Source organism: Sarcophilus harrisii, chromosome 4 (assembly GCF_902635505.1).
Source record: "Sarcophilus harrisii chromosome 4, mSarHar1.11, whole genome shotgun sequence".
Taxonomy (NCBI): Eukaryota; Metazoa; Chordata; class Mammalia; order Dasyuromorphia; family Dasyuridae; genus Sarcophilus; species Sarcophilus harrisii.
In genome coordinates, this window is record NC_045429.1 from 250,088,894 (window position 1) to 250,115,886 (window position 26,993).

The window sequence follows — 26,993 nt, forward strand, 5'->3', positions numbered from 1 at the left end:
TTGGGCAAACGATACTGAATGGCTATAAATACCTGCATTAAATAGTCATGACCTAAATTTCAGAGAGAGAGAGAGAGAGAGAGAGAGAGAGAAAAGAGATTTTTGTATACTTTGTGTGTCAAAAAGGGGAAAGATAAATGGAAAAATAAGTTATTTTTCAAGCATGGAAATTGAGTTATGTCATTTTAATAAGAGGGATAGATCATTTTTACAGGAAAGAAGTCATTCTATAACCAAACAATATTTAAAATCACTTTATGAATTTTTGTAAATGTCATGGCCTTTGATTTTACTTTCCCATGACTATATGACAAAATATTTGCCAATATGCATCAATGGAAAGAGTTTCTACACTGATCATTTCCTATCTGCTGAAGTCACAGAGATAAAAAAACAAAGGATAATCAAGATTAGAAAGTATTTAGAATTTTAGGCAAATGACATACAAGTATTAAATATTTACATGAAATTATCATAATCTTTGTATCATTGCAACAGGTTCCCTTCTTAATCAACATTTTCTTTTCAAAATTGCAGCAATGTTTGATGAGAAGAATATCAAAACTTTGTGTATAGTTTTGAAATTATATGTGAGTAGATATATCTTTCATTTCACACAGATCACAAGGCTATCCTAAAAGCAAAAGCTTTTTAGGATTTATTTTCTTACAAGCTAAAAGAGCATTTTAACACAGAAGAACCAACAGTTGAAGTAGCAAGCATCTGTTTGAGCTCAAATGTCTGTTCTCTGAAAAATATCTCACTTTTAAGTGCTTTACTACTAGGTAAATCATTAGAGAATCATTAAGAAATGGGAGTCTCCTTATGTTTATGGACAGCCCTTGATTCTGAATTTTATAGATCAGGAGCTATCTTTTGTTCTGAAACTTGCTCCTATTCTTTATTAGTAACAACAGCAGCATTTTTGTCTTATTTCTTTGTGGTGAGTTCAAAAAGAAAGCCTTGGAGATTCTTACAACCTGCTAACTTAAAAACCTTTTAGTTCGAGTGCTTTTTCAGAATAATAAAGGTGCCTAGCTTGGGAAACTTACAGAAATCAGTAAAACATTTGAAAGGAATATATTGACAAATTAGCACTGAGTATAGTTCTCTAAATTGGCACTTTATTTAGTGTTATATAGGCCTTTCCAAATGGATTTAATATATTACTGTCTCATATGTTAACTTAGATGTCATATATGTGTATTTTAAAACCCTTATAAAATAAGCTTTTAATGATTAAATTAGATCAAAATAAGTTAGAATTTAAAAAAATAATAATCATACAAAAAGGGAGGAGGAGGGAGGGAGAGAAAGGTCAAGAACATAAAAGAACATGTATGATGTGTGTGATGGAGAGAGGGGTGATAGTTACCCTTACCCAAATCAAAATCAAAGACTCTCAAGGTAAAAAGCAAAAAAAGAGAAAAATGCAAAACACAAACTGCAAAACAAAAGGTTATATAGATCCTAAACAAAAACAACAACAACAAAAAAATCTCCCTTTTGATCTTTTCTGCCATTGGCTGGAGAATCCAGACTTATATTCTAATTTAAATGTTTACCCCAGAAACAAAGAACACTAATCAGTAACATGCTCTTTACTGTATTAGGTACTTAAATGCTAATAAAAAGTTGGGGAAGGGGACAGAAGGGGAATGTAATTTTATCTAAGATAATCGAACACCTGCAGCTTTTAACCATAGCTCAGACTTGTTAGGGCAAAATCTCAAGTCATAATTAGGACAAACATGGAATCCACATTCTTAGAAGTCTCCATTCAGTTTATGCCATTCAATCCCTCTCAAATTGAAGACCTCTCACACTGTTCTTGATACATTTCCTCAAACATCTATCTCATCCTTAGTCTCCAATCCCTCTGAACCTGGTTTTTCTTTTTTTCTGTACTGGGGAACATCCTTGTCCTTTTAATACTCCATGTCTAACTGGAGTTGTTCAATCTTTACCACCCTGACTGTTTGCCTACCCTTGGGATAAAATGTATCACACAGGGGATGCAGACAGTGAATAGCAGACTACTTAAAGCTATCAGCAGGAACCAAAGAACCTGTTTTTACCAGCTGCCTCTAGACCAAGACCTCCAAGAAGTATTAAATGGTGAGAAGCAGGTCTGAAATGGGACATAGACCAATTTTTTGATTTATTTTCTGATGTCTTGGGCAATTTCCTTCACTACCCTTCACTATCACCAATTTTCACACAGCAAGTAGATAGATTAATTTCCTATAAACTCCTCCTTCTTCAGCCAACAAGTAGTCAATACCAATCTGTGCTGGAGTACTGCATCTCTAGTCTGAGTGGGCTGGTCTCCTAACAAATCCAGTGCCTTTGTTGTCTGGTTAGTAATTATTTTGACCATGGCCTAGAACCTAATAAACCTTGTCAGTATACGAATTGGGGTTCTGTACCCCCAATTCCCATCTGGGGCCCTCTATCAATCCAACCATTTCAGTCCCCAGTAATGAGAGTATGTAATCATTCATAAATAAAGATGCCCATCAAGAAAATCAGCAACAACAATAATGCTAAAAGAAACAGACAAATGCTTGCATCTAGCAACAGAGAGATGACTAGATCAAATATTTACTTACCCACTTATTTAGGATATAATATCCACATATTTTCAAATAGGAAACTGTAAGATCTTACATACTTAAATTGTGCTCATAGCTTCTACTGACCAATTTTCCTGATTATAGAAATTTGCTATAAGAAGAAAAAGCAAGGTTTTATTATAATATAAAATTGGCCCTTTAGCCTCAGCCAGGGAGCACATACATGACAAGATAAAGTATCCTTAGTTCAGTTTGACTTTAGATAATCATATGCAATAATGGTTCCACCTTATAACCAGACTCAGGAATAATCAGGTGGGTTTTCTAAAGGAACACCACTGGGAAACTGAGTCAGAAGGATCCCATCTTAAATAGAGGCCAAGTTTGTCCTCCCAAATCTTTCCCAGATACTAACTTCTATCTGTAATAATTCAGGATCATATTCCTTTGTAGTAGCTTGTGGCATATTTCTTTCAGATGGCAGATTACTGGCTTGATAAGCCATCAAACAATTGTATCTGAATTTAAAACTCCAAATAATATCAGCTATAGTTCCAAGATATTTTATCCCAAATAGCAAGTCTCAGGAATCGAGGCTTCAGGTGAACTGAGCTTCAGGTGAATATAGTCAATAAATATTGACTATAATTTTATGTTGATAACAGTAATAGATTCATCCTAGAAAGTTCACAGCTTTTCATATCTAAGTATATGGTTTAAATTCAATATTACACAAATAATTTTATTTTAAGATGATCACTAACCAATCTATATCAAAACATATTCAGGTATTAACTCTGTTCAAAGGGACAAAGACATAGAGCACTGTTCTCAGAATCTCCCTAAAAAATGGGAATACCTCTAAGATGACTCAGTTCAACCAATTAAAACTCACATAGAATAAAGAACATACTATCTTAATTTTGCATTAAAGAACCTTATCAGAATTAACATTAATCATTTCTTCAACTTTTCTGTAGATATAAATAACAGGTACAACACTAATATTGGTAAAAATTCTTCTAAGTACAATTAATCTCCCCTCTTACCAATTTCTAATTGCCCTGGTGAAAATCAATTTTACAGGTTCTAAATTATCCTTAATAGTTGGAGGAACCATGGAGGTTCCTCCACAGGTTCTTTTACCTGGAGTTCAGCTTTCAGACTGTTGAGTCACTTATCTATAATATCTGGTATAATATCTGCTCCTTCCAGGACTTAGTAAGCCCCACTCTCCTGGAACTGCAAATTCTAATTCCTGGAACTGTCTGGGCCAGCAATCCTTACTTCCAAGGGCTGAAAGGTATGAGGACACTGGCAGTAGATGCTTCTATAAAAACTCATCTTTTGTTTCAAAAGACAGTATTTCTCTTTCTTTTCCCCCTCCCAAATAAAGTAAACCAAACAGCATCTCAAAGTGCCAGATCACTTCTGGGGACAGTTCTAATTCTTTAACAAAGAAATAGGCAAACATTTGGTCCAAAATAATTTACTATTTAACGTCATTTTAGTATCTCATTTCTTAGGAATCTGATTCATTCTTTTCACTTTCCCTGATGAAGGCAGATGCCCTGGTTTATGGAATTGTCATTCAATTTGCAATCCCCCCTCATTATTTCTTATTCTGTAGCCAGGTTCCCTCAATCTGGAGGGTCATCTCCTCAATACCTTTTTATTTATCTTTAGACGTATTACAACCTTTTAGATACAATTTGTTTTGCAATTACACATATCCCTATGCACCAGATTTTCTTGATTTTGTTTCTTTGTTAAAGGGAGAAAGTAAGACAAACCTTAAATTAATATTCTAAATAACTTTGTATCAAATTTTGCAAAATTTATACCATATATCCAGCAGGACTGACAAAATGGTAAACTACAGCTTATACGATTTTTACAAATTGCCCAATATACAATTTTGACAGCAACATGGTAGTTTAAATATATTTCATCTAATTAGGAGTTACAAATGTGATTTCTTTAGGTAAGTTACCAGAGAACTTTGTTTTAATACCCAATTTTTTAAGTTTAAAATCAAATCAAATATAGATTTAAATCTCTAATAGCAATACTTCAGTATTAATACATAGATATTTCTAAAATCTCACAATTTTAGCATATACTAATTAATAGTGATTATCTAGAGGAATATCCAGAGCTCCCACTTCCTGGGCAAGGGCTGTAAGAAAGGCTGTAAGAAATTGGCAGACTTTAGAATTCTGAGTAAAGAGTCAGAGAAATTTGGAGCCAGGTGTTCAGTTGCAAGAATGTAGCCCAGTGACTAGCCCCCTCTCCATGTCAGAAATGCCAAGGAACCAAGTAGAAGAAGTTGCTACACGAGCACAAACTCCAGATGAATCCAGGCCAGCCAGGGACACCAGCCTAGCCAGAAGAGATTCCACAAGCCCCTCTAAGGGAGAAAAATATGAAAAATCCAAAGACTATTAAAGAACTCTCCTGAGGATGTCTGCCCAAGGATTCAGGATGAGAGAGACCCCTCACAAACAGGAAATATCCTAAACAAGCCTCCAGAGTTGTATGGGACCGCAACCCTTACCCAAAATAAAATCAAAGATTGTCAAGGCAAAAAACAAAAACAAAAACAACAAAAAAATTATTTTGAGCTTGTGAAAAAGTTGTGCACTCCCAACAGAGAGGAGTGCAAAGGACAAACTGCAAAACATAGGATTGTATAGACCCTAGCAGAAGCCCTCATCTCCTTTCTGACCTTTTCTTCCATTACCTGGGGATCTAGGGTTGCATTCTATTGTGGCAATCTACTCCAGAAATAAGAATACTAATCAATATTATTAGGTACTTAAATGCTAATGAAAAAGTGGGGAGGACGGGAGGAGGGGAATGCATATTTATCTAAGATAATGGAATACCTACAGCTTTTAGTTAATAACAGCTTGTAATTTCAAAGTCTCAATTCACAATTAGAACTAGGTTGAGCCACATTCTTATGGGTTGTCTTCACTCAGTTTATTCCATTCATGTGTTTGTATTTGTGTGTGTGTGTATGTGTGTGTGTGTATGTGTGTGTGTGTGGGTGTGTGTGTGTGTGTGGGTGTGTAGTAAAGTATGTAGCTTAAAAGATTAGATAATAGAATCAAAATTTCGTAGAAAACATGTGCTGTACATAACCCTTCCCCTTCTCTGTTCCCTTGTCTAGGAAATACAGGCAATGTTTTTATTTCTTTATTTATGTAGGAATTTATGTTTTAAGTTTCTTATCAGTTTTTCCCCCATGTGTTTAATAGCTGTCAATTTACTCTGCATGGCTAAGAATTAAACTATTTGAAGACCCAAATCTCATAAAATGATTTTGATTGCCAGAGAGAGAGGTTTAAATGGGCTTGGGGATAAGTAAAAATTTCTAAGGAAAGTCTGAAAAATGCGTTCCACTAAAAGACAGGCAATTTCAGATACAGTGATGGAAAAGATAAGTCTTCTACATCCCTTGGTGAGTCCATTTTAAAACATGATTATCTTTTAGGAGATGGTCTGTCCCAGTTGACATTGTTTATAGCTGCTATTAGTAAGGATTATTGGCTGGCACACCCCTTAGGTAAACAGTGAAAAAAGTTGTATTTGTAACCCAAGGTAAAACAAAGAACTGGAAAGACAATCCTCTGTTGTCCAGAACCAAAATTAATGACACCCATTGTTACCTGGTGAGACAGATACAGAATATTAAATAAAGAAAGGAGATTCCTGATTAGTCTGACTTTTCTTACTAACCTTTCTTAAAACCCAGTCTAATGATAGCAGTAATAGGAAGGAATTATGTAGACCTTTAAGTTTTGCAAAGCACCTTGCAAATATCTCATTTGATTCTCACAGTAATTCTGGGTTGAAGGTTATGAATTAACCTGTGAAGTTATATTTTCTTCATCCTCCAATACAAGTAATATAAGTTTAGGAAGATGGGTAAGAGTGAATGAGAATACCTAAGAAATTTATATGCATTAATTTTGGTCACTTTCCAAAAAGCAAGCTGAAGAGGAAATAATCAGAAAAGTGAGGGCAAGATTATTCAACTCCACAGTCGTTCTGGGTATAACACATACCCATTATGGTTACTCTATAAATATTTGGGCTGAATTATATTTGAAGTAGACACTAACATTAACTTTCCTTCACTAAGTAAGTTTCACCCTTATCAATTCATTCAAATCAACACATATTTACAAAATTCCTACTATGTACAAACCATATAGAAGATATTAGACATATGTTTGTTAGACATAGAATATAACAAAATTAAAATATATATTCCCAACTCTCAAAGAGTTTACATTTTTTTTCTGCCTAAGTACCTAGTTTTTAGTCAGTGTAGGAACATTGGACCCAACAGATCATGGAACTTGGAGTCAAGAAGATTCATCTTTTTTAAGTTCAAATCTGACCTCAGACACTTAGTAGCTATATAATCCTGGGTAAGTCATTTAACCCTGCCTTGGCTACTTCATCTCTACTATGAATTGGAGAAGGAAAAGGCAAACCATTCTAATAGCTTTGTTAAGAAAATTTTATAGGGTAATGAAAAATTGGAAATGAAAGCAAATAACAGTAGGGGAAAAACTAGTGCAATGGTAAATATTTAATAATTGGCTGTGTGAGAAAAGAATGTATTCAGAACAAAATTTTAAGTTTAAGCTCTATTATTAACATTTTGTCCATCATTTCCTTTAGAGAACATAAGAAATCAATTCCTGTTGTGTAACATATCCCAGGTTCTGAAGTATTTATGCACCCGTTGAGAATTTAACAATTGGTTCTGGCAAGTCAGTTTAAACTTGTTGAAACAATCCATAGGCAATAGAATTTTTGTCTTTTAAATATCTTTTGTGTATTGTATGGCAATACCATATACTAGAGTTTTAGTAAGGAAGATGGGTTCAAATCTCACTTCAGTCACTTAATAGATGTCTCTGTGATCATCTAAATTATTAAATAGTCTAAATAAAGCATTTTAAAATTTCATAACTATTAAAACAAATTTCTAAAGCCATCATATGAAAGAGGTTTCCAATAGGGCATACATGGAACCAATAACTTATTCCAGTCTGTGGTGGGCTTAGGAAGTTCAGAATCCAATTCCATTAAACAAATATTAATTAAGCTCATGAAATAAATGCACAAGGTTTTGCAGTGTTATTGGTGTGTGTGTGTGTGTGTGTGTGTGTGTGTGTATGTTTGTGTGTGCACTTGTTCCAGATTTGTAATTTCATCTAGCAAACTTATGGTGATGAATTTTTTTTTTTTTTTAACTAATTAAGATTAGGAATTGTTCTGCAATTTATAGTCTTAGGAATCTGTCTGAGAGCCATAAGGACTTGTGATTTTCTCAGGGTCCCAAACTACTGTGTATCTGAATAGGTTTAGAAGACAAAAAAAATAAAAGATTTTTATCAGTGAGATAAATTCTAAGATCATGAAAAGCATAGTTATGAGTGATGAAGAGGTCAAGAGTATGATCATTCCTGTGGTCATTACAGTCAAGTTTTATAAATTTCAATGGCAACAAACAAAATGGCAACAAAAGAAGAAACAAATAAGCACAGGTTTCAATATTCATTTAAATTGGAGGCACTAAAAGTTTGTCCTATGTATTATATATTATTTGAATAATAGACTTTTTTTTCCTTTGGAGCTATGATTTTACATTATTTTGTCACATAATTCTATCTATGGTTACAATTACAGTGTTGACAGACATAATTATGATAAGAATTTTTGGTCCACTTTGACTTTTAACAAATAGTTTAATTCCTGAGATGATCAAAGAGGCTAAATGAAAAACTGACTCTCCCACAAATTCAGTATATAAAGGAAGTTGTGAGATAGATTTTTTAAAAAAGGAAAAAAAACCCACTGATTTAACAATAATTGTTTTGAAAGAAAAAGGTTAGCCTCAGAAACAAAGAAATTTTACGTAAAACTAGCATTCTTATTCATTTTGCTGCTGAAATAATTAACTGAAAATAAGGCAAGCATATGCTTAAACATTAGCCACACTTCATAAAGCAAATAAAATCTCAGGTTTCAATCTGATCAGTTAATTTTCTTCAATATTGTTAAAGGTCAATGTATGCAAATCACATTTGATTTTTTGGGGGGAGTGGGGAATGGGTAGGAGGAGGAGTTATTGTCTTTATCCAAGTATCTAAATTGCCTCTGATTCTATCTGAAAATAGCTTTGCTCATTCTTAATTCTGATTGCATGTTTCCATTCTTTTCCTATTACAAAATACACAGAATTTGTTTCATATATTTTTTCTTATAAATAGAGCTGACCAACTATGTAAAGATAAAATACAAAATAAGAACATTTTTCTATTGTTAATTTGTCATGGAGACCTGTCAAAACTATGTGTTAGAATGAAGTACACAGCAATGTTAAATAAAATCCTTGCCCTAGAGCTTTAGCCTATTGAGTACAGGGACTACTTTTTTTTTCCACTTGTAATCCCTGTGTCTAACAGTATCTGGCACATAATAGGTACTTTAAAATTTTTAAATTAAATTAAGTTGAACTTCAATTCCAAGTGATTTATTTATCTCGTGGCTATTTAGGAACTTCTTAGGCCATAAGGACTTATAATTTATAATAAAATGCAATAATTATTTATTAAACAAGTACTATGTACCAGGCACTGTACCAAGCACTGGAGAAAAAATAAGAAAAAGGAAAAAAAAAATAGTTCTTGCTCTCAAAAAAGTTCACAATCTCATGACAAAACAAGCAAAAGAAGCTGAAAATCATGAATGAGCCTAGTATACCAGAGATACCCAAATTCAGAATATTTTTAGTAGAGTCCAAACCAGAGTTGTTGATAGAAAGTAGAGTTAGCTGTAAAGTTCCTATCCCAGCCCTCTTTTTTTTTTTAATTATAATAACATTTTATTGACAGAACCCATGCCAGGGTAATTTTTTACAACATTATCCCTTGCACTCACTTCTGTTCCGATTTTTCCCCTCTCTTCCTCCACCCCCTCCTCGCAGTATATCCTAGATACAATATATGTGTGCAGAACCAAACAGTTCTCTTGTTGCACAGGGAGAATTGGATTCAGAAAGTAAAAATAACCCAGGAAGAAAAACAAAAATGCAAACAGTTTACATTCATTTCCCAGTGTAGCTGCTTCTGTCCATCATTGATCAACTGAGTTAGTTCTCTTTGTCAAAGAAATCCACTTCCATCAGAATACATCTTCATACAGTATTGTTGCTGAAGTATATAATGATCTGCTGGTTCTGCTCATTTCACTCAGCATCAGTTCATGTAAGTCTCTCCAAGGCTCTCTGTATTCATCCTGCTGGTCATTTCTTACAGAACAATAATATTCCATAACATTCATATACCACAATTTACTCAACCATTCTCCAACTGATGGGCATCCATTCATTTTCCAGTTTCTAGCCACTACAAACAGGGCTGCCCACAAACTTTTTGGCACATACAGATCCCTTTCCCTTCTTTAGTATCTCTTTGGGGTATAAGCCCAGTAGGAGCACTGCCCAGCCCTCTTTTAAAGGAAAGCTTTAGAAAAGAGCTTAGTGCTGTATCCAACATCTCTCCAATTAAAAGGGAGAGGGTATCCAAAACTGAGCCAATCAGAATGATGAAATTGATGAGTAACATGAACTGGGAATATAGATATATGTGTATGTATATATGTAGTTTTGTATATGTATGTATACATATACATTTATGTTTGTGGGGGGAGTCAGTGTCTGCGTGTATTTTAATTTTTTTTCATCAGTAAGAGTATGAATGTACCTTATAGGATACAAATTTTGGGGTTTGCCTAGATGCTGCATTTGATTCTCTATTGAATCTCACACATAGGTTGTTTCTAGAATCCCCCACAATACCCTTTCTACCAACCTCTCAAATGAGGAGTAATTTAAAAAAATGTTTGTTTTTTTTTTTTACAAGGCAATTGTGGTTAAATGACTTGTCTATGATAACACAGCTAGTAAGTGTTAAGTGTCTGAGACTGAATTTGAACTCTTGTCCTCCTGATTTTAGGACTGATATTGTACACATGGTACATCTAGCTGCCCCTCCTTATTTCTTACTTTACTGAGACTGAATCTTGTTTCTCCCTGTACCAGAAGCAAGTTGTAAAGTAGGGAATAAAGTGCTGGACCTATAGGCAGGAAGACCAAAATTCATTAGAGCAGATGCAATATTCAATTTATTTGTAAAAGCACTTAACACAGCACCTGACATACAGTAGGTGCTATATAAATATATATTCTTGTTCTTTCCACTCTTCCCTTCCTCCCTCAAATAGACTATGTCTGCTTAATAAATATTTATTGATTGAATTTTATTGTGAATCATAAGTCCTTATAGTCTCAAAAACTCCTAAATAGCCATGAGATAAATGAGCCACTTGGAGTTATAGTTCAATTTAATTTAGTTTTAAATTTTCAAAGTGTCTACTATGTGCCAAATACTGTGTTAGATAGACATTCTGTCTTTTCCTCTTCTCTGCATCTGAAAATCTCTCATCACTAACCACCCTATTTTCCTTTCCCCTAGTCTCTTACAATGAAGTGTTCCTTCTTGTCAAGATCAACTCTCTGTAGGTACCTTTGATCCTATTCTCTCCCCATCTTATCCTTCAGATTTCTCTTTCAATCATTCCCATCTTTGTTCAGTCATTTTAGTCTAACTCTACACAACTCCATTTAGGGATTTCTGGGAAGAGATTGTGCTATGGTTTTCCATTTTTTTCTCCAGCTCATTTTTTCACAACCCCAGATAAGGAAAAAGAAGTAAACATGGTTAAATGACTTGTCTAGGATCACACAACTAGGGAGTGTCTAAAGTTGCATTTGAACTCAGAGCATCCTCTGTCCAGACCTGGCAATCTATTCCTTGTGCTACTTAGCAACCTCTGTCTTTAATTCCTCCCTTTCTAATAGTTCCTTTCCCACTACCTTCAAAGACAACCATACCCTGATCCATTAAAAAAAAAAAAACCTTCACTAGACTCTATTTTCTCAATCTATTTTCCTATATCTCTCCTGATCTTTTTTCAGCTAGATTATTAGAAAAAGCTGACCCTATTTGTAGTCTAATTTTTTTTTTCTCCTCTCACTTCTCAATGCTTTAAAATATGATTTCCAGGCTTATCACTTATCTAAAACTGCTAATAACAGAATAAGAGAAGGTTAAACATTGAGTCATATACTTTTATATCCAATGGATCAAGAAATCACAAGATAATTATCATGCTATTCTAGAATTCTTAAGATGACTACGGTTCCTACCTCTTCAATAAGATAATGGGAAACTTAGAATCCAGAGAAAAACTGAAAACTGTATAAATCTAAGATACAAATCCTCTGGGTAAAGAAAAGACTCAAAGGAACCATGGTTATTTGTCCTAAGGAAGAGAAGCCAGGAAGAAACTTTGTAATGATCTTTAAATGTGTAAGTAAACTTTACATTAATGAGGGAGAGTTGCTGTTTTGTTATTCTGCTTTTATATAAATGCATGATTTTTCTAATCTGGAATTTTTTATTTTAAAAAATCATTTCTTAATTTTATATAGAGATAGATTCAAATTGAAATTGGAACTCATGAAAGTCAAAAAAGGATAAAAATGGTGCAATAGTCTCTGAATGTAGTATTAACTTTAAATATACAAATATGCAAACTTATGTACAAATGTATATATGCATGTATCTATCTCTATGTATACACACAAACGCACACACACATATATATAGATGCATATGTGTATATGTATATGTACATATACACATATGCACCTATAATACTGGATCAATATTGAGTTGACAATATTTTTGCATCCCCATAGTTTAAAATAGCTAAAAATACTTTTTTTTAAGAGTAAATATATAGAGTTCCTTTTGATATCATAAATGAAACACTAGTGCTTACCAGTTTTAGCAATGTTAATGTTCTTTTTCTTTTAAAAAGCATTTATTTTTTGTTATTTATGAACCAGCTAGATTGAGAAAGATAAGTATTAGTCTATTGTCTAGGCACTAGAGCATGGTGTAATAGAATTTATTTTTGCATAAAACAGATCTCACTGGCATAGTAGAGATAATAGAGAGAATAATTATTCAGAATTTTTGAGAAGCTATGTGATTAGCCAAACTTCACAGTAAGAGCATGTGTATGTGTACATATAAGCTCACATATATAAACATATTTACTATATAAGACATATATAGACATAAATACATAATAATCTCATATATATATGTATATACTCATACTGTGCTACATTATAAATATGTATGTATATATATATATATATATATATATTAATACATATATACCTATATTAGGAACTTTGGCAGACTGGTTTGCTCATCAAATATAATATAAAAGAAGTAATTACTATAAGTGTGCTAATAGACTGGAATCATCTGTAGTCATAAGACAAAATTTCACTAAAGGAAAAAAGCAGTATGGAATGTTTTAGGGGAAATAAATTTTATGTTATTTTATGCTGGTGCTGGAAGAGGTGCTTTAAGCCTTGGCCAATCACATTAATGTTCACCAAAGCATTGTGGGTCATTTTAGACAATTTCTGCTCTGCTTCGGGAGGCTTTCTGGCCTCTGGATCTTGGGGTTTGCCTCCAGGATCTGGGTCATCATATAACTGTTCATTGCCAGAAGGCTCCATCAGCACACTCTGACTAGGCTTATTTGCAGACTCATAAATACCGATGTTGCCTGTCTTTAAATTGTTTTTTGTTTAATACACATCAATACTGTCAACCAAAAGTGGAGCAACTGCTTCAACTGTGCCTACACATGCAGCTGTGCTAGGAAGGTCTCATGCTTATCTCTTCCATTTTTCCTTAAGCATAACTAATGTGCGAGGATCCTCTTAAGACAGGAAGCTCCTCACAATGCCAGCAAGAGATTTTCCTTCTTTGCATAGATAGAGGTGCAGGTTTCTTCCTTCTTATCCAACTATTTGTAGTCTATTTTCTGATAATAACTGGCTTATAACATGTTTTATATTATTTACATTGGTCATTTAAGATTTTTTAAAAAGTCACTTTTTAGTTCTGTCTCATGCTTTTCCTATGAGAATTGATGACTGATTCACAAGTCGAATAAAACAGGAAAAGGTCATTCCTAGCTTATCCTCCCATTTTGTCTTCCACAATAGACACATCCATTATAGCACTATTGCTTTTGATGCTTCATGAAATTCTGGGTTGCCACCAAGGGTTCTGCTCTGTTGGTTTTTAATAGTTGCTAATAAAGTACAGATGAGGAAGCAAAATGTCATAAACTTCCACATACTTGAATAGTATGATAACTATGTTGTCTCTTGCATACAAAGATGGCTCTTCCACTTTACCATCTTCAGGTCAAGCATTATAGATCATTTATTTTTTCCAGCCACAGTGAGGGCTCATTTCTGATCCACCTGTAAACTCTTGCCAACTCTGTTTTCTGACTTGTGGGACATAATTAAAAAGGCAGAGGCCATAGTTAAAGGTAAGGTTAAGGCCTTGAAGTGACTCATATATTGTCAACTTCCACATTCTGAAAAGAAAAGCTATATTAGACTTTGAATGAATATAAAAATATTTATTAAATACTTAATACAGACCAATCACCGTGTTCACTAAAATGCATACAAAAACAAAAGGGAATGAGGTTACATCAAAATAGGATAGATTATACAGATTATCATGCAAATCATCAAGGGCCAGGATAGAGAATTTTTAGTTTGGAAAATGATGCGGAATGTACCACACAGGAATAAGTTGACAAAAGCTTTCCATTTGCAATGACAGTTATTGATTTGATTATGGTTCAAGATAGTGAAAAAAAGATATTGGGGGAAAACAAAAGGAATGCAAATATTTGGAAGATAATTGGTGAGATGATAAGAGCATAAATTGAAGACAGCCACATGGTGGGTATGAGGCATTCATTGATCAGACCTTAGAAGTCCTAGAGCAAGACTTCCTAAATTGAAAGCGTTTTCTTCATAGTGTTAGTCTGTGCTCAGTAGTTTTTTTTTTTTTTTTTTTAATTGCTTTGTTGTTGAGCTATGCCTGACTCTTTGTGACCCTGTTTTGGAATTTTCTTGACAAAGATACTAGAATTGTTTCCCATTTCCTTCTTCAGCTCACTTTAAAGATGAAGAAACAGAAGCAAAAAAGGTTATGTGACTTGCCCAGGATCATATAGCTAGCAAGAGACTAAGACCAGATTTAAACTCCGGAAGAGTAGAAACTACCTGATTCGAAAACCAGTGCTCTATCCTAGATGAGCCTCCCCTCTCCTTCCACCAAAAAAAAAAAAATTTTACATTATAACAATTGAATTGTTTTTAATTCAGTTTAAATTCTGATCTTTTGGGAAGCAGTAGAAAGTATACTGAATCTAGAATAAGAGAATTAAGATTTCACATGTGACAAAACCACTTATTACTTGGATAACCTTGGAGAGAATAATTCATTTCCCTGGGCTATAATTTTCTCCTCTGTAAGATGAAAGTGTTGGACAGCTTGGCCTCTCAGGCCTAATATGATCTTTTCATAAATAATTATCATTAAAGGCTTAGAATAAATAGTTAGCAAACTCTTTTTGCTTATTTCTTGCTGTGAAGAACCTCAGTAGGATGAATTGTTTGATCTGGAGACAAAGAAAGGTTCTCAGGCAATTGTGACTCTAGACTCATAACCTAGACTTTAATATTTCTCACCTCTTCTTCCCTCTCTGACAATTTTACTTTGTTTTTTTCTTTATTTATCCAGGTTGCAAATTTTAGGCTTATATATGATCTTTCAGCCAGAAAAATGTAAGACAATAAACTGCAATTGAGGATGGGAGCTAAGGAATGTAGAAATCTCAGAGTGTTTGAAGGAATAATGCTGGGGGAGACACAAGGATTAAAGAGTACAATTTGAAATTGATAAAATTTTTCAGAGGCATCAAAAAGACATATATAGTGGATAGAGAATCTGAACTGGACTCAGAAAGATTTGAAGTTAAATCAAACCTCCCACCTCTGTATCGCCCCAGTGTCTCTGTGATTCTGGGCAAGTCTTTGTTTCTCATTTTCCTCAAATGTTACATGAGAGAGTTGGATGTAGGATCTAAGGTCCTTTTCAGATCAAATTCTATGAACCTATGAGTCTCTTGTATTTGAGAAAGACTTTTTTTTGGGGGGGGGAGGGAAGGGAAAGGAATTCTGATGTTTCATAGCGGCAGTTATAATATCATTAGGAACCAAATTTAATGAGATTAATGTAGGTATCGTATAATTTATTATGTTTGAAATAGATATATAGAGAGAAAATTTTCATCAAACCCAGCAAAAAATATAATATACTAGGGCTTCAGTGCATGCTTCGAGAACCAAAATCCTAAAAACAAACAAATAAAAAGTAAAAACTGTTCATTTATTTCCATGATTATTTACAGAAATGACTTTCTCTGTCTCTTTCCTAAGTCTTGAACACATGTTAAAAGTAATTGATCATTATGGTTTCATATTTAATCACAATATTCTTAATGGAATTGTGAGATCATTATTGTTACCTCCATTTGCTAAATTCAGACTGTTCATTGAAATGACATATACTTAAATCAAAACTTAAATACTTTGGCAACATACTAAAAATACTCATTGGAAAATATTCATTGGAAAACTCTGATGTTGAAAAAGATTGAGGACCAAAAAAAAAGAAGGGAATGGCAGAAGATAAGATGAATGGATAGTGTCATGGAAACAATGAACATGATTTTGGACAGAGTTGGAGACATAGTAGGAGATAGAAGGACCTGATTTTCTATGGTCCATGGCATGATGAAGAATTAAATAGCAACTATTTACTAATCTTATTGACTTGTAGTTTATTGTTGTTATTATCAGTTTGTCCTTCATATTTGAAGATAACCATGACATCAGGGAAATGATGCCATGACATGCTAGTGAATTGGATTTATGTGAGAAAGGACTGTGCAAAGTCACCTGCTTCAGCAAAAGAAAACATACCTTACTTACATTCCCAAAATTGCCATTAAGTTGGCACAGGTATTTCAGACTGCTCCAGCTACTTTGGGAAGTCTTAGAGATTTCTAGAAGCAGAACGACCAATGTGGCTACATTTTACATTACACAGGGAAAGAAACTTAACTTTAGACACCTGGGAAGGAGAGAAATCAAAAATGTGGAGATAGAGCACCAGTCCTGAAGTCAGGAAGACCAGAGTTCAAATCTGGTCTCAGACACTTGACACTTCCTAGCTGTGTGCAAGTCACTTTACCCCAATTGCCTCAGCAAAAGAAGAAGAAGAAAGAAGAAAAAAGAAAAAAGAAAGAAGAAGAAGGAGGAGGAGGAGGAGGAGGAGGAGGAGGAGGAGGAGGAGGAAGAGGAGGAGGAAGAGGAGAAGGAGGAGGAGAGGAAGAAGAAGAAGGAGAAGAAGAAAGAGGAGAAGGAGGAGGAGGAGGAGGAGGAGGAGGAGGAGGAGGGGGAGAAGAAGAAATAATAATAATGGAGGAAGGAAACATTAAGATCATTGTCACCTGAAAGATAAATTGGGGGGGAGCATTATAAACAGTATTCTGACTTTGGGTGTCATTATCTTCAAGAAAAAGAAGAATATCCCAGTTTCCACTCTGGGACCCTGTTTAGACCAGGGTCTTCAGATTTGGAAATTTACCTATCCAACCTATGTCTGGGGAAACAAAACTAAATACTAAGATACTAATGATAAGTTGTCATCTTGCCTTTGCTTAAAGATCCTTAGAGAGAAGAAATTTTATCTTCTTAGGTAATTAATTCTATTTTTGGAAATCTCCAATGTATCCAAATTTTTTTTTTCTGCTTTCTAACTTAAATTTGTTTCTTGCATCTTCTAGTCATTGCATCTAGCTGTCCTCTAGAGAAATAAAGCAAACAAAACCAAAATAAAATAATAATAAAATTTAAAAAGCACAAGAAAAAAAGGGAAAATTGAATTACTCTTCCCCTTGACTTTCACTTTTTTAATGTGGCCTATCTGGGCTGTCCTAAAGTAAAGGCTAATAATTACCAAACTGATAAATAAGACCCCAGAATTCATAAGGATGGGTGGAGTCATACTTAGAATGAAAAGATAATAGGATCAAAGATTTAGAGATAGAATAGAATTCAAAGAACATATAGCCTAATCCCTAGAAGAACTTCTTCTATTATGACATGTTGTTACCAATACTTTAGGAGCAAGAGAGGTTTCATGTATAGAAGATACAGGTTTCTAAAAACTGGATAAGACAATGGTACCAAGAAGGAGTAAAATTCTCTCCAAGGCACAAAAAGTATTTGCACAAAGTAACTTGAGGCAAAAGTAGACTACATCCCCAAACAAGAGGGGTTTTTTAGACTATCCCAATGGCTCAAAATTCTAGATAAACCACAGGTGTATTTCTATTATGTGAGGCATAATAGATTTTATTAATCAATAGATAATTTCCAAATGTATAATATTTAATCCATAAAATTCTACAGTTGGGTTACATGCACTTAGTATTCTAATATAATAAGTACTATGATCATTGGGAAAGAAGGAAAATATCTACCCTCAGGTGGCATTTTATATTACCTCATTAATGTTGAATTAGAAACTCCTGCAAATGGATTTTGATGAACTCTTTCTTTTTTTCCCTTTCTTTAGGGATATGATGATGGTTATGGGGGTGAATATGATGACCAGAGCTATGACGCTTATGATAGCAGTTATGCGACCCAAACACAAAGGTAAGATTTGAATTACCTGACTAATGGATTTCAAAATTCAATGTAATTTTAAAAAAAATTTCTTCAACTGACTGTCAGATATATGACCTAGAATTATTTGATAATGTATTATGAATCAGGTAGTCTTTTTACTTCATTGCATAAGGGGGCAAAGTGGCTAATCTTTCGCAGTCAAATTAAGAAATAGCAGGACTTTTTTAAGCATGAAAATCATCTTAACAAAATTACTGTCCTGCTGGTGCTAAAAAAAAAAAAAAAAAAAAGCAAATGCTTTTGAGAAGAATATGTAAATGAAAACAAATTATATTTTCATGATGGACAATTTTGACTTTAAAACAATGCCTTAGTTATTTTTGGTAGACAAGGGGTTACATTTGACATGAACAATTTAGATTTTCAAGAAAATAGAGTATTGATTATATTTTTCCTACCCTGTTAGTTTTTTTGTTTTTCTTCTGTTCCTTAAAAGTAAGATGGCAACAAATATATACACTCCATTGCTGCCAAAGAAAGAGGCTCTTGAGACATCTTAGAGAATAAAATCTGTTTTTTCTTCCCTTATGTGACTCTTTGAAACTATTGGGTATACCATTCTTTTGATTTCATCCAAAACATGTAATCCTACAATAATGATTTTGTTGTTGTGGCAATTTGTTTTGCTTTTTAGCAGGTGGGAGATTCATTTACATTTTTCCAGAAAACCACCAACAAATTTCCATGCAAAAAAAAACTGTAATGGAAGTATAAATATTGTTCCACATGGCAATAATATTTTTTTGAGAAAAAATGAAAACTAAATTTAGGGTGTTTCTTCACAGTAAGACATGAAATAGTGAACAATGAGAGCTAATTAATATAAATAGATAATAGAATACTCAATGTTTATAGTATTAATTATTCATAAACATATTTTATTGGCATTTTAGTAGACTAGGCTGGATTAAAGCCATAAAGATAAGAATCATCTTATCACATCTGATAAAATAGATAGAAATGTGATTCACATAGAGCCTCATGCATCATAAGGTTATCTGAAGCATGGAGAAAAAAAGCATGACCTTTATAGAAAAAATATATTCTTCCATAACTGAGGGAGAGGATAGGGACTGGACCTGTGATTTCATTGGGATGGGGAGCTCTTAGATTAGTGAAGTCCCTCAATTAACATATATCTAGAACCTTCTCTTTAATTTATAGCTTTATACAGTTGCCTACAGCAATGAAAGACTATAAAACTTGGCTAAGGCCATATCAGCAGTTGTCAGAGGCAGGCCTTGAATTCAAATTTTTCTGGCTCCAGGGCTGGCTTTCTATTCACAATGCTTTGTCTTATTTAGTGAAACACCTGAGGACTAGCAGAGGAAAATATTCAGAAGTAGACATGAAGAAAGCAATGGAAAGGTGTATTTGAGAAGAATGAAGAATAAAGCTAATATTGAGTGTAAAAGATAATTTAGATCAAAGTGTACTGGCCCCTTTAAATTGGAGTTCAATGAGTATTGAAGTTTCAGGTAAATTGGACAAATTGAAGACATTTACATACAAAAGAAATGTGCTCAATGTTCCTTTGGTTGTGGATAAAATTCTGTTGTTTCTAATTATACAATTTAAACAGTCAACTTTATTATTTAGGTTAATTGGAAAAGTTTGCATCATAGGTAATGAATAGATTAGTGTATGTATATAAGTAATATAACAATCTACCTTTTCCATTTAAATATCTAGTTCATCTCAAACATCAGTAGGAACAATATAAAGTCACGCCTTCCACAAGATGGCTTTCTCCATCATGGTTTCACTAGTATCAAGGGTTGGCAAAAAAAAATTAAATGAGAATTTTAGGGGGATTTTATGGAATTGCAGATGTGAGGGCCAACAGATGACCAGAAAAATTTTACAAACTCAGAAATGCATAAAATATATGTATAACATAGTATAATATCAATATATCTTATTTTTTAATACTATAGTAATTCAGATTATTCTTATTATGTGGATTTTTCAGATCACAGGGGAGCCATGTCCCTAATACCTGAAATGTGAAAGGTTTACCAAAAACATACACACACACACACACACAAATATACATGTTTTTATGTACATATGCTTTTATATACAGAACTTTAAATATCATGTTAAAATAATGAAAATGCACTAGAAATAAGGAAAGTATTTAAGCAGTCTAAAGGAACATACAAACCATTTAGAATACTACTGTAATTCTGGAATGAGATTCAAAGGATAATGAAATTGAGTTTTCTCTTTCCCCAATCTGTCAGGTGAGAAGCTTAATGAGCAATGCACAGTGAAAAAGGCAAAGGTAGCCTGAAAAGAAAGGAATGAGGAAAAATAAGGGACCTTGGAAACTCATTCTTGCCAATTATTAATTAGCTTTAGAGTTAGAGAATAAACAGAATCTATGCCAAAAATAAGTGAATTCTTTATATAAGGATATGAAAATGATTTTTTTTTAATTTCATAATGACAATTTAAATTGCAAGGGATCATCTCTAGTCTACTTTTCATCCTTGATCATTCATTCATTCAGTGGGTGTAATACTGGAGAAACTGAGCGAGATAGAGATTAGAGAGTATTTAATAATTTATTAAATGGAGAGATTTACTGGGATCAAATGGATCCATGTTTGGTCCCAGGGCTGAATGAGACTATTGTCTCAAAGAATCTAACCTGGACTATGGGATACAAGATTCTTTTATAAGGCAGCAAGAACAATGACATAATGGGGGAGGTACCTGGATGGGGATGACCTAATAGGGGGAGGCACCTAGGATGACATAATGGGAGGTACTGGAGAGGCTCCTGATATTCTAATAACATCTAAAATGGATAAAGACCTTTATCCCATTAAACATTAAGAGGGAATAAGTATAGCCTAAGGTCTAAGATTATAAGACCTTTATCCTATCAAACATTAAGAGGGAATGGTTATAACCTGAGGCAGAGTAACTACATAGGACAATTAGGGAAACTGGGTCAGGACATTAAAAGAGAACTGTGGCAGAACATTGGTACTTTACTAAGTGTCAAGAAATTTCATGATTCCAAAGAAATAGAAAACAAAAATGATTTGGCCCTCATGCTTAAAAATTGGTATAGATATACTGCTTTGGGAAATATTAGCATTTTCATCCAAATATTTATCTGTGGAAAGACATTCAAGGTCAGGAGAAAAGTCAAGCAAACATGGGTTAGTTTTGTAAGGCCGGAGAAACTGAGCAAGACAGAGATTAGAGAACAATTTAATAGTTTAATAAATGGAGAGATTTTCTGGTACCAAATGATCCATGTTTAGTCCCAGGGCTGAATGAGACTATAGTCTCAAAGAATTCAAGCCTGCACAGTGGGATACAAAATTCTTTTATAGGATAACAAGAACAATGACATAATGGGGGAGGTGGGGGAGGTACCTGGATGGGGATAACCTGATGGGGGGAAGCCACCTAGGATGACACAATGGAGATACTGGAGAGGTTACTGATATTCTAATGATGTCTAAAATGGATAGACCTTTATCCTTTCAACCATTAAGAAGGAATGATTATAGCCTAAATATATAAAACCTTTATCTCATCAAACATTAAGAGGGAAAGGTTATAACCTGAGGCAGAGCAACTAAACAGATGAATGGGGAAACTAGGTCAAGACATTAAAAGGGAACTGTGGCACAACAGTTTTTGATTACAAAAGTTAATAGGATCTGCAACTATTATTTGTAAAATCCATGAGAGGTAGAATATACAAAAATACAAAAAGTAAAACTACAACAATTAATAGTATAACTTGTTTGATATAGTACTTAATACCCAGTTGTTGTTTTTTTCTTCCATAGGGCATTGCTGGAAGTTGTTATATAAAGTGCTAAAACCACAGCTTCAGTATTACAAATAAGTCTTACCCTAATTTCAAAAGCAGATTTAGTGAATTTAATAGCCTCAAAAGTGGAAAGGTATTCCTTTTTTTAAAAAATATCCTTATTTTCTTCTCAATATTGAGTTAGACCCAAGAAGGGTCTTGGTCTAACTTCAAAAAGTTAGGTCCCTGAACTTCAAAAATAGAGAGAGAGAGATAAGTGTATTTTAGTTGGTTTTATTTGCAATTCTACAAAAGTTTACTTTAAGCATTTAAATATTTTTCTGAGGAATCAAAATTGTAATTTTCTTGAGTACTCATTTTATTAACTCATTGATTAAATTTTACATCTGACTGAAGGGTCTGACTTCAATAAAACTAAATTCTTAGAAATCTTCAGTAGAGTAAAAATAGTCCTGAATATGGAGTCATAAAAATAGTATTCAAATTCCATTTAGTTTGCTACTTATCACCCATCTAACCTTGAAAAATCCCTTTACTTCCTTAAAATAGCACCAGATGGCCAAAGACACCAAAAAATAAATAAATAAATAAAATAAGAACCATTAAATTACTATAATATATAGAGTGGAGAAACTTTCAAAGAAATAGTATTTGTACAAACATTTGTACAATGCAAGGGAATATAACCTCCATGGTAAATAAGTAGGCAAGGATGAATCTTTTTATCCATGCAGTGGGAGCTGATTTGGACCCTAAAGAAAGAATTTGAAAGAGAATAAGAGACAAAGGAAAAAGTACCCATAGTATGAGCTAGATGGCACAGTGAATAGAGTGTCAAGCCTGTAGTGAGGAAGACTCTTTTCAAGAGTTCAAATGTAGCCTCAGATATTGACTAGTTGTATGACTAGAAAGTCACTTAGCTTGTATGCTTCAATTTCCTCATCTATAATATGATCTATAGAAAGAAATTGAAAACTCTCTAATGTCTTTGTCAAAAATAAAATGAAACAATAACAATAAAAACATAAGTGGGGTAATAATGTAATTAATGGTCAGATATGACTGAAATACCTCAACATCAGCATGAGCAAAGGTTTATTTTTTTCCTCCAACTTTTGTTAGAATATGTGGATTTTTCTCTTGAGATTTCTGGCGTATGCTACATCTAAAGTCACAGGTACAAACTGTCCATAATATATCTTTAACTAATCATATATTTATAATTTAGTAGAATAAAAAGAAACATGACAATTTTATCTTTACAGAATGTTACTTCCCAATCCAATTCTCTAATCAGGTGAACATATATTTGTAGAGTTTATAAAGTAAGATTTGGCAGGTGCCTAAATTGAATAATTAGATCATCCCCAAATAATGATTCTAAAGGAAGTTCATGAGATAACATCTCTACAAAAAGTTCACCTGAAGTTCAGAAAGTATAACAGCTTTAATTAATTCCCAGTTGCCCTATAAGATATCATTATCTCTAAAAATTTTCAAATAGATGAAAAAAGAGCCTCCATTAAAAGCTTTCTCAAGAGGCAGCTCAAATGAATGACATTTTAATGAAACCTAAAATTGACAATGAATGCAAGATACTGATATTCATCGTTTTTTTTAATAAGTTCCTGCGTCATATACAGTCTGGAGTAAGACAAGAAAAGAAAGTTTATTATAAAAGCTTTCTTTTGCAGGTTAGGATTATATTTTTCTTAGAAGCTCAGTTTCTTAAGACCATTGACTAAAACTAGGCTTCCATTTTGTTCTGACACAAGAACATGTCTTCAATAAAGCTAAGTATTTAAAACCCTTGTTTTGGCAGAAATAGCCCTAAATTTAGAGTTATAGGAATTGGGTTCAGATTCCACTTATTCTGACACTTTCTACCCATATGACCTTATAAAAGTTTTTTTTTTTTTTTTTTTTTTTTATTTCTCCAGGCCTTCTTTGTAAAATTAGATCAGACTATATGACCTTTAGGGGGCCTCCCAACTCTAAATCAATAATCTTATCTTATGCTGAATTCTTTCCAAAAGAAATCATTTTCTAAGTAGAAATTAGTCTTTTCTCATCTCAGCATGAAGAAAGATGTGATCTGAGCCAAAAAACACATAGTCAGGAAATCAGATTCAAATCATATGCTATCTTTATGTTGTCATTAAAAAATATATATTTTTTAAAAATATGAGTCCTATTTTAGGCTATCATTCTGAAAAAAAAAAAAAAAAAAAAAAAAGCTCTTGCTATGGAAACTCAAGTGTGAGGCATTGCAGTAACCAGATAACATAATAAAACATATTTCATTAAGTATATAATAGCTTGTTCTATTCATTCAAGTGGCATTATTCCCTGCAAACTAACTCACCCTCATTTTGTAATCTAATTCTGTTATGTCTCAAAATTATATTCAAGCATTAGATTGAATTTACAATAGATTATTGAATTTGGAATATTTTTCTTCAATTATCCTACATCTTACTAATATTTTTATGCCATCTACAGACTCTTACATGCATAAACAGCATAATGACTATGCTTAGATTTATTTAAATAGAAAAAAATTCTAGTTCACAGCCATCAGTACTTTTTCCTTTGTTTTACTAATTATTTGAAAAACTTAAAATGTAATATAAATACTGTGGCTATGGCTACTGAGGAGTATCCAGAGAGTTGAGTGGGGAATTCAGTAGAGTTTTAGTATGTTTTTGCTTACTTTGTTAATAGAAGTAATTTGGTATATGATGTCAGGTGAGGTTGAGATCTATGAACATTCATAGACATAGAGAATTTAAGATCTGAAAGTGGCTTTAAATAACAGTATGAACAAGCATCATCATAGTTGATATTTATATTGCATTTTAAGTTTTACAAAGTTCCTTAAATACATTAACCCTTGCAGGCCAGTGTTTTAGATATTATTGTCCTAATTTTAGAGATGAGAAGACTGATTCCTCAAGAGTTTACTTGCCCAAAGTCATGTAGCTACTAAACAGAAAAGGCAGAATTCAACCTGGATCTCTTCTGACTCTGAATCCAGCACTCTAGATCATTTAGTTTAAATCTTAATTTTTAGAGATGACAAAATTGACACCCCCAAAAGTTAAAGATGTTGCCTAGTAGTATGCAATGAGTCAAATTCAGGCTAAAAATCAATGTCTTCTTAGTTTTAAGGCCTGCATTATTACTTAATATTGTTATCTATAGAGTACAAACTTCAATACTGTTTCTTTTTGACATTTACCCAATTCATGCTGGATTCAGAGTCACGGGACATTCAGCTTTGAACTCATCTTTTTCTATTTAGTAGCTGTGTGATTCTGGGCAAATAATTTTTGGGATCTCACTATCCTCATCTCTAAAATGAGACATTACCTAACGGTACAAGGACCCTTTCATTTTGTGTTTTGATCCTTAGTGTTACACACATGGTAAGTGCTAAATAAGTGTTCAGTTATTGATATCTTAGCTGTATTTGTTCAAATTTTCATGGAACTTCAAGGACTTACTCATATAGTCTGTGCTTAGAATCTGTGTATATTTCAATTAATTTAAAATTATAAAACTATAATTATAGGATTCTGGAGGCTATATATATATATATATATATATATATATATATATATATATACCTTTAGAGGCACCTGAGTCATCAAAGATAGCCTAGGGAAATTTTTAGAGTTGGTAAGCTGCTCCATAGCAGTCATTCCTATTATAAAAGATATGTTAGTCATCCTTTCTTTTACATAAGCTGTTAGCTGGAGCCATCCTTCAAATTGCAAATAGAAACTTATTGGTGTCTGAAGAGAAAGTATACCTAGAAACAGGCAGGGCCAGGGAATTAATTCCAGCTATTGAAGACAGCAAGAATAATGCAGATGAACTTCTTTTCTTCTACCCCTCCTTCCAATCAGCTGTCCGATCCTGTTGGTTTTTAACCTTAGAGATGTTTGTCAGATCTATATGTTCCTTTCCATTCCTACTCATATGAAAAGTACTGAGACAGAATGGATATGGCATTGCATTTGGAGTTTAAAAGCCTTGGGTTAAAACTCTGTTTTTAGAGACTCAATGAGTATATTATCCTGAGTAATTTATTTAACTTCTTTAAGTATCAATTTTTCTCATGGATAAAAAAGGAGGGGATAGTGGAGTTTTAACTTGTTGGTCTCTAAAGTCTCTCCCAACTTTAAATTTATAATTCTACATCTGCCCTAGCCTAGATAGGACACCTCTATCTATCAATCAATAAACAATTATTAAGTGCTTACTAGGTGCCAAACACTGTGCTAAACATTGGATATATAAAAAGAAGCAAAAGATAATCCCTGCTCTTAAGGAGTCTATAATGTAATGGGAGAGAGAACCTGCAAACAATTGAAAAATATATTTGTTCAAAATAAAATAAACTATATACACATAGGATAAGTAAGAAATAACAGAGAAGGTATTAAAATTAAGAGGATTTGGAAAAGGCTTCTTGTGAAAGATGGGATTTTAGTAGGGACTTAAAGGAAACAGGGAAGTCAGTAGGTGATGAAAAAGGTAATCATTCTAGACCTGGGAAACACCTCTCACTGATGGGAATTTAACAATACTTTTAGCTAATTTCCCTGATCCAAGTAATAAAAGGGAGCCCATAATTTTCTAAAACTCTTTACCAACATGTTCTACTATAACTGCTAAGGCCTCTACTTCTTTCAAGAAGTAATATGGAGATAAATATGTCTCCAGATATATATATATATAAAACTCCAGATATAAGTCTGACTCTCAGACTTAACAACTTGCAATTCATAATCATTTC

The 26,993-nt window shown here is 33.3% G+C and overlaps 1 protein-coding gene across 2 annotated transcripts in view; it reads left to right on the forward strand.

The window, feature by feature from the left end:
- KHDRBS2 (KH RNA binding domain containing, signal transduction associated 2) overlaps positions 1-26,993 on the forward strand; it is an 847,635-nt gene that overhangs the window by 780,454 nt on the left and 40,188 nt on the right. For both annotated transcript variants that reach the window (XR_004233669.1, XM_031964686.1), the window contains exon 7: positions 18,272-18,354. Coding sequence is in view for 1 of the 2 variants with exons in the window: in XM_031964686.1 (XP_031820546.1) it covers positions 18,272-18,354 (83 nt within the window). In the remaining variant the exon portion in view is untranslated. The remainder of the gene's footprint in view (positions 1-18,271; positions 18,355-26,993) is intronic.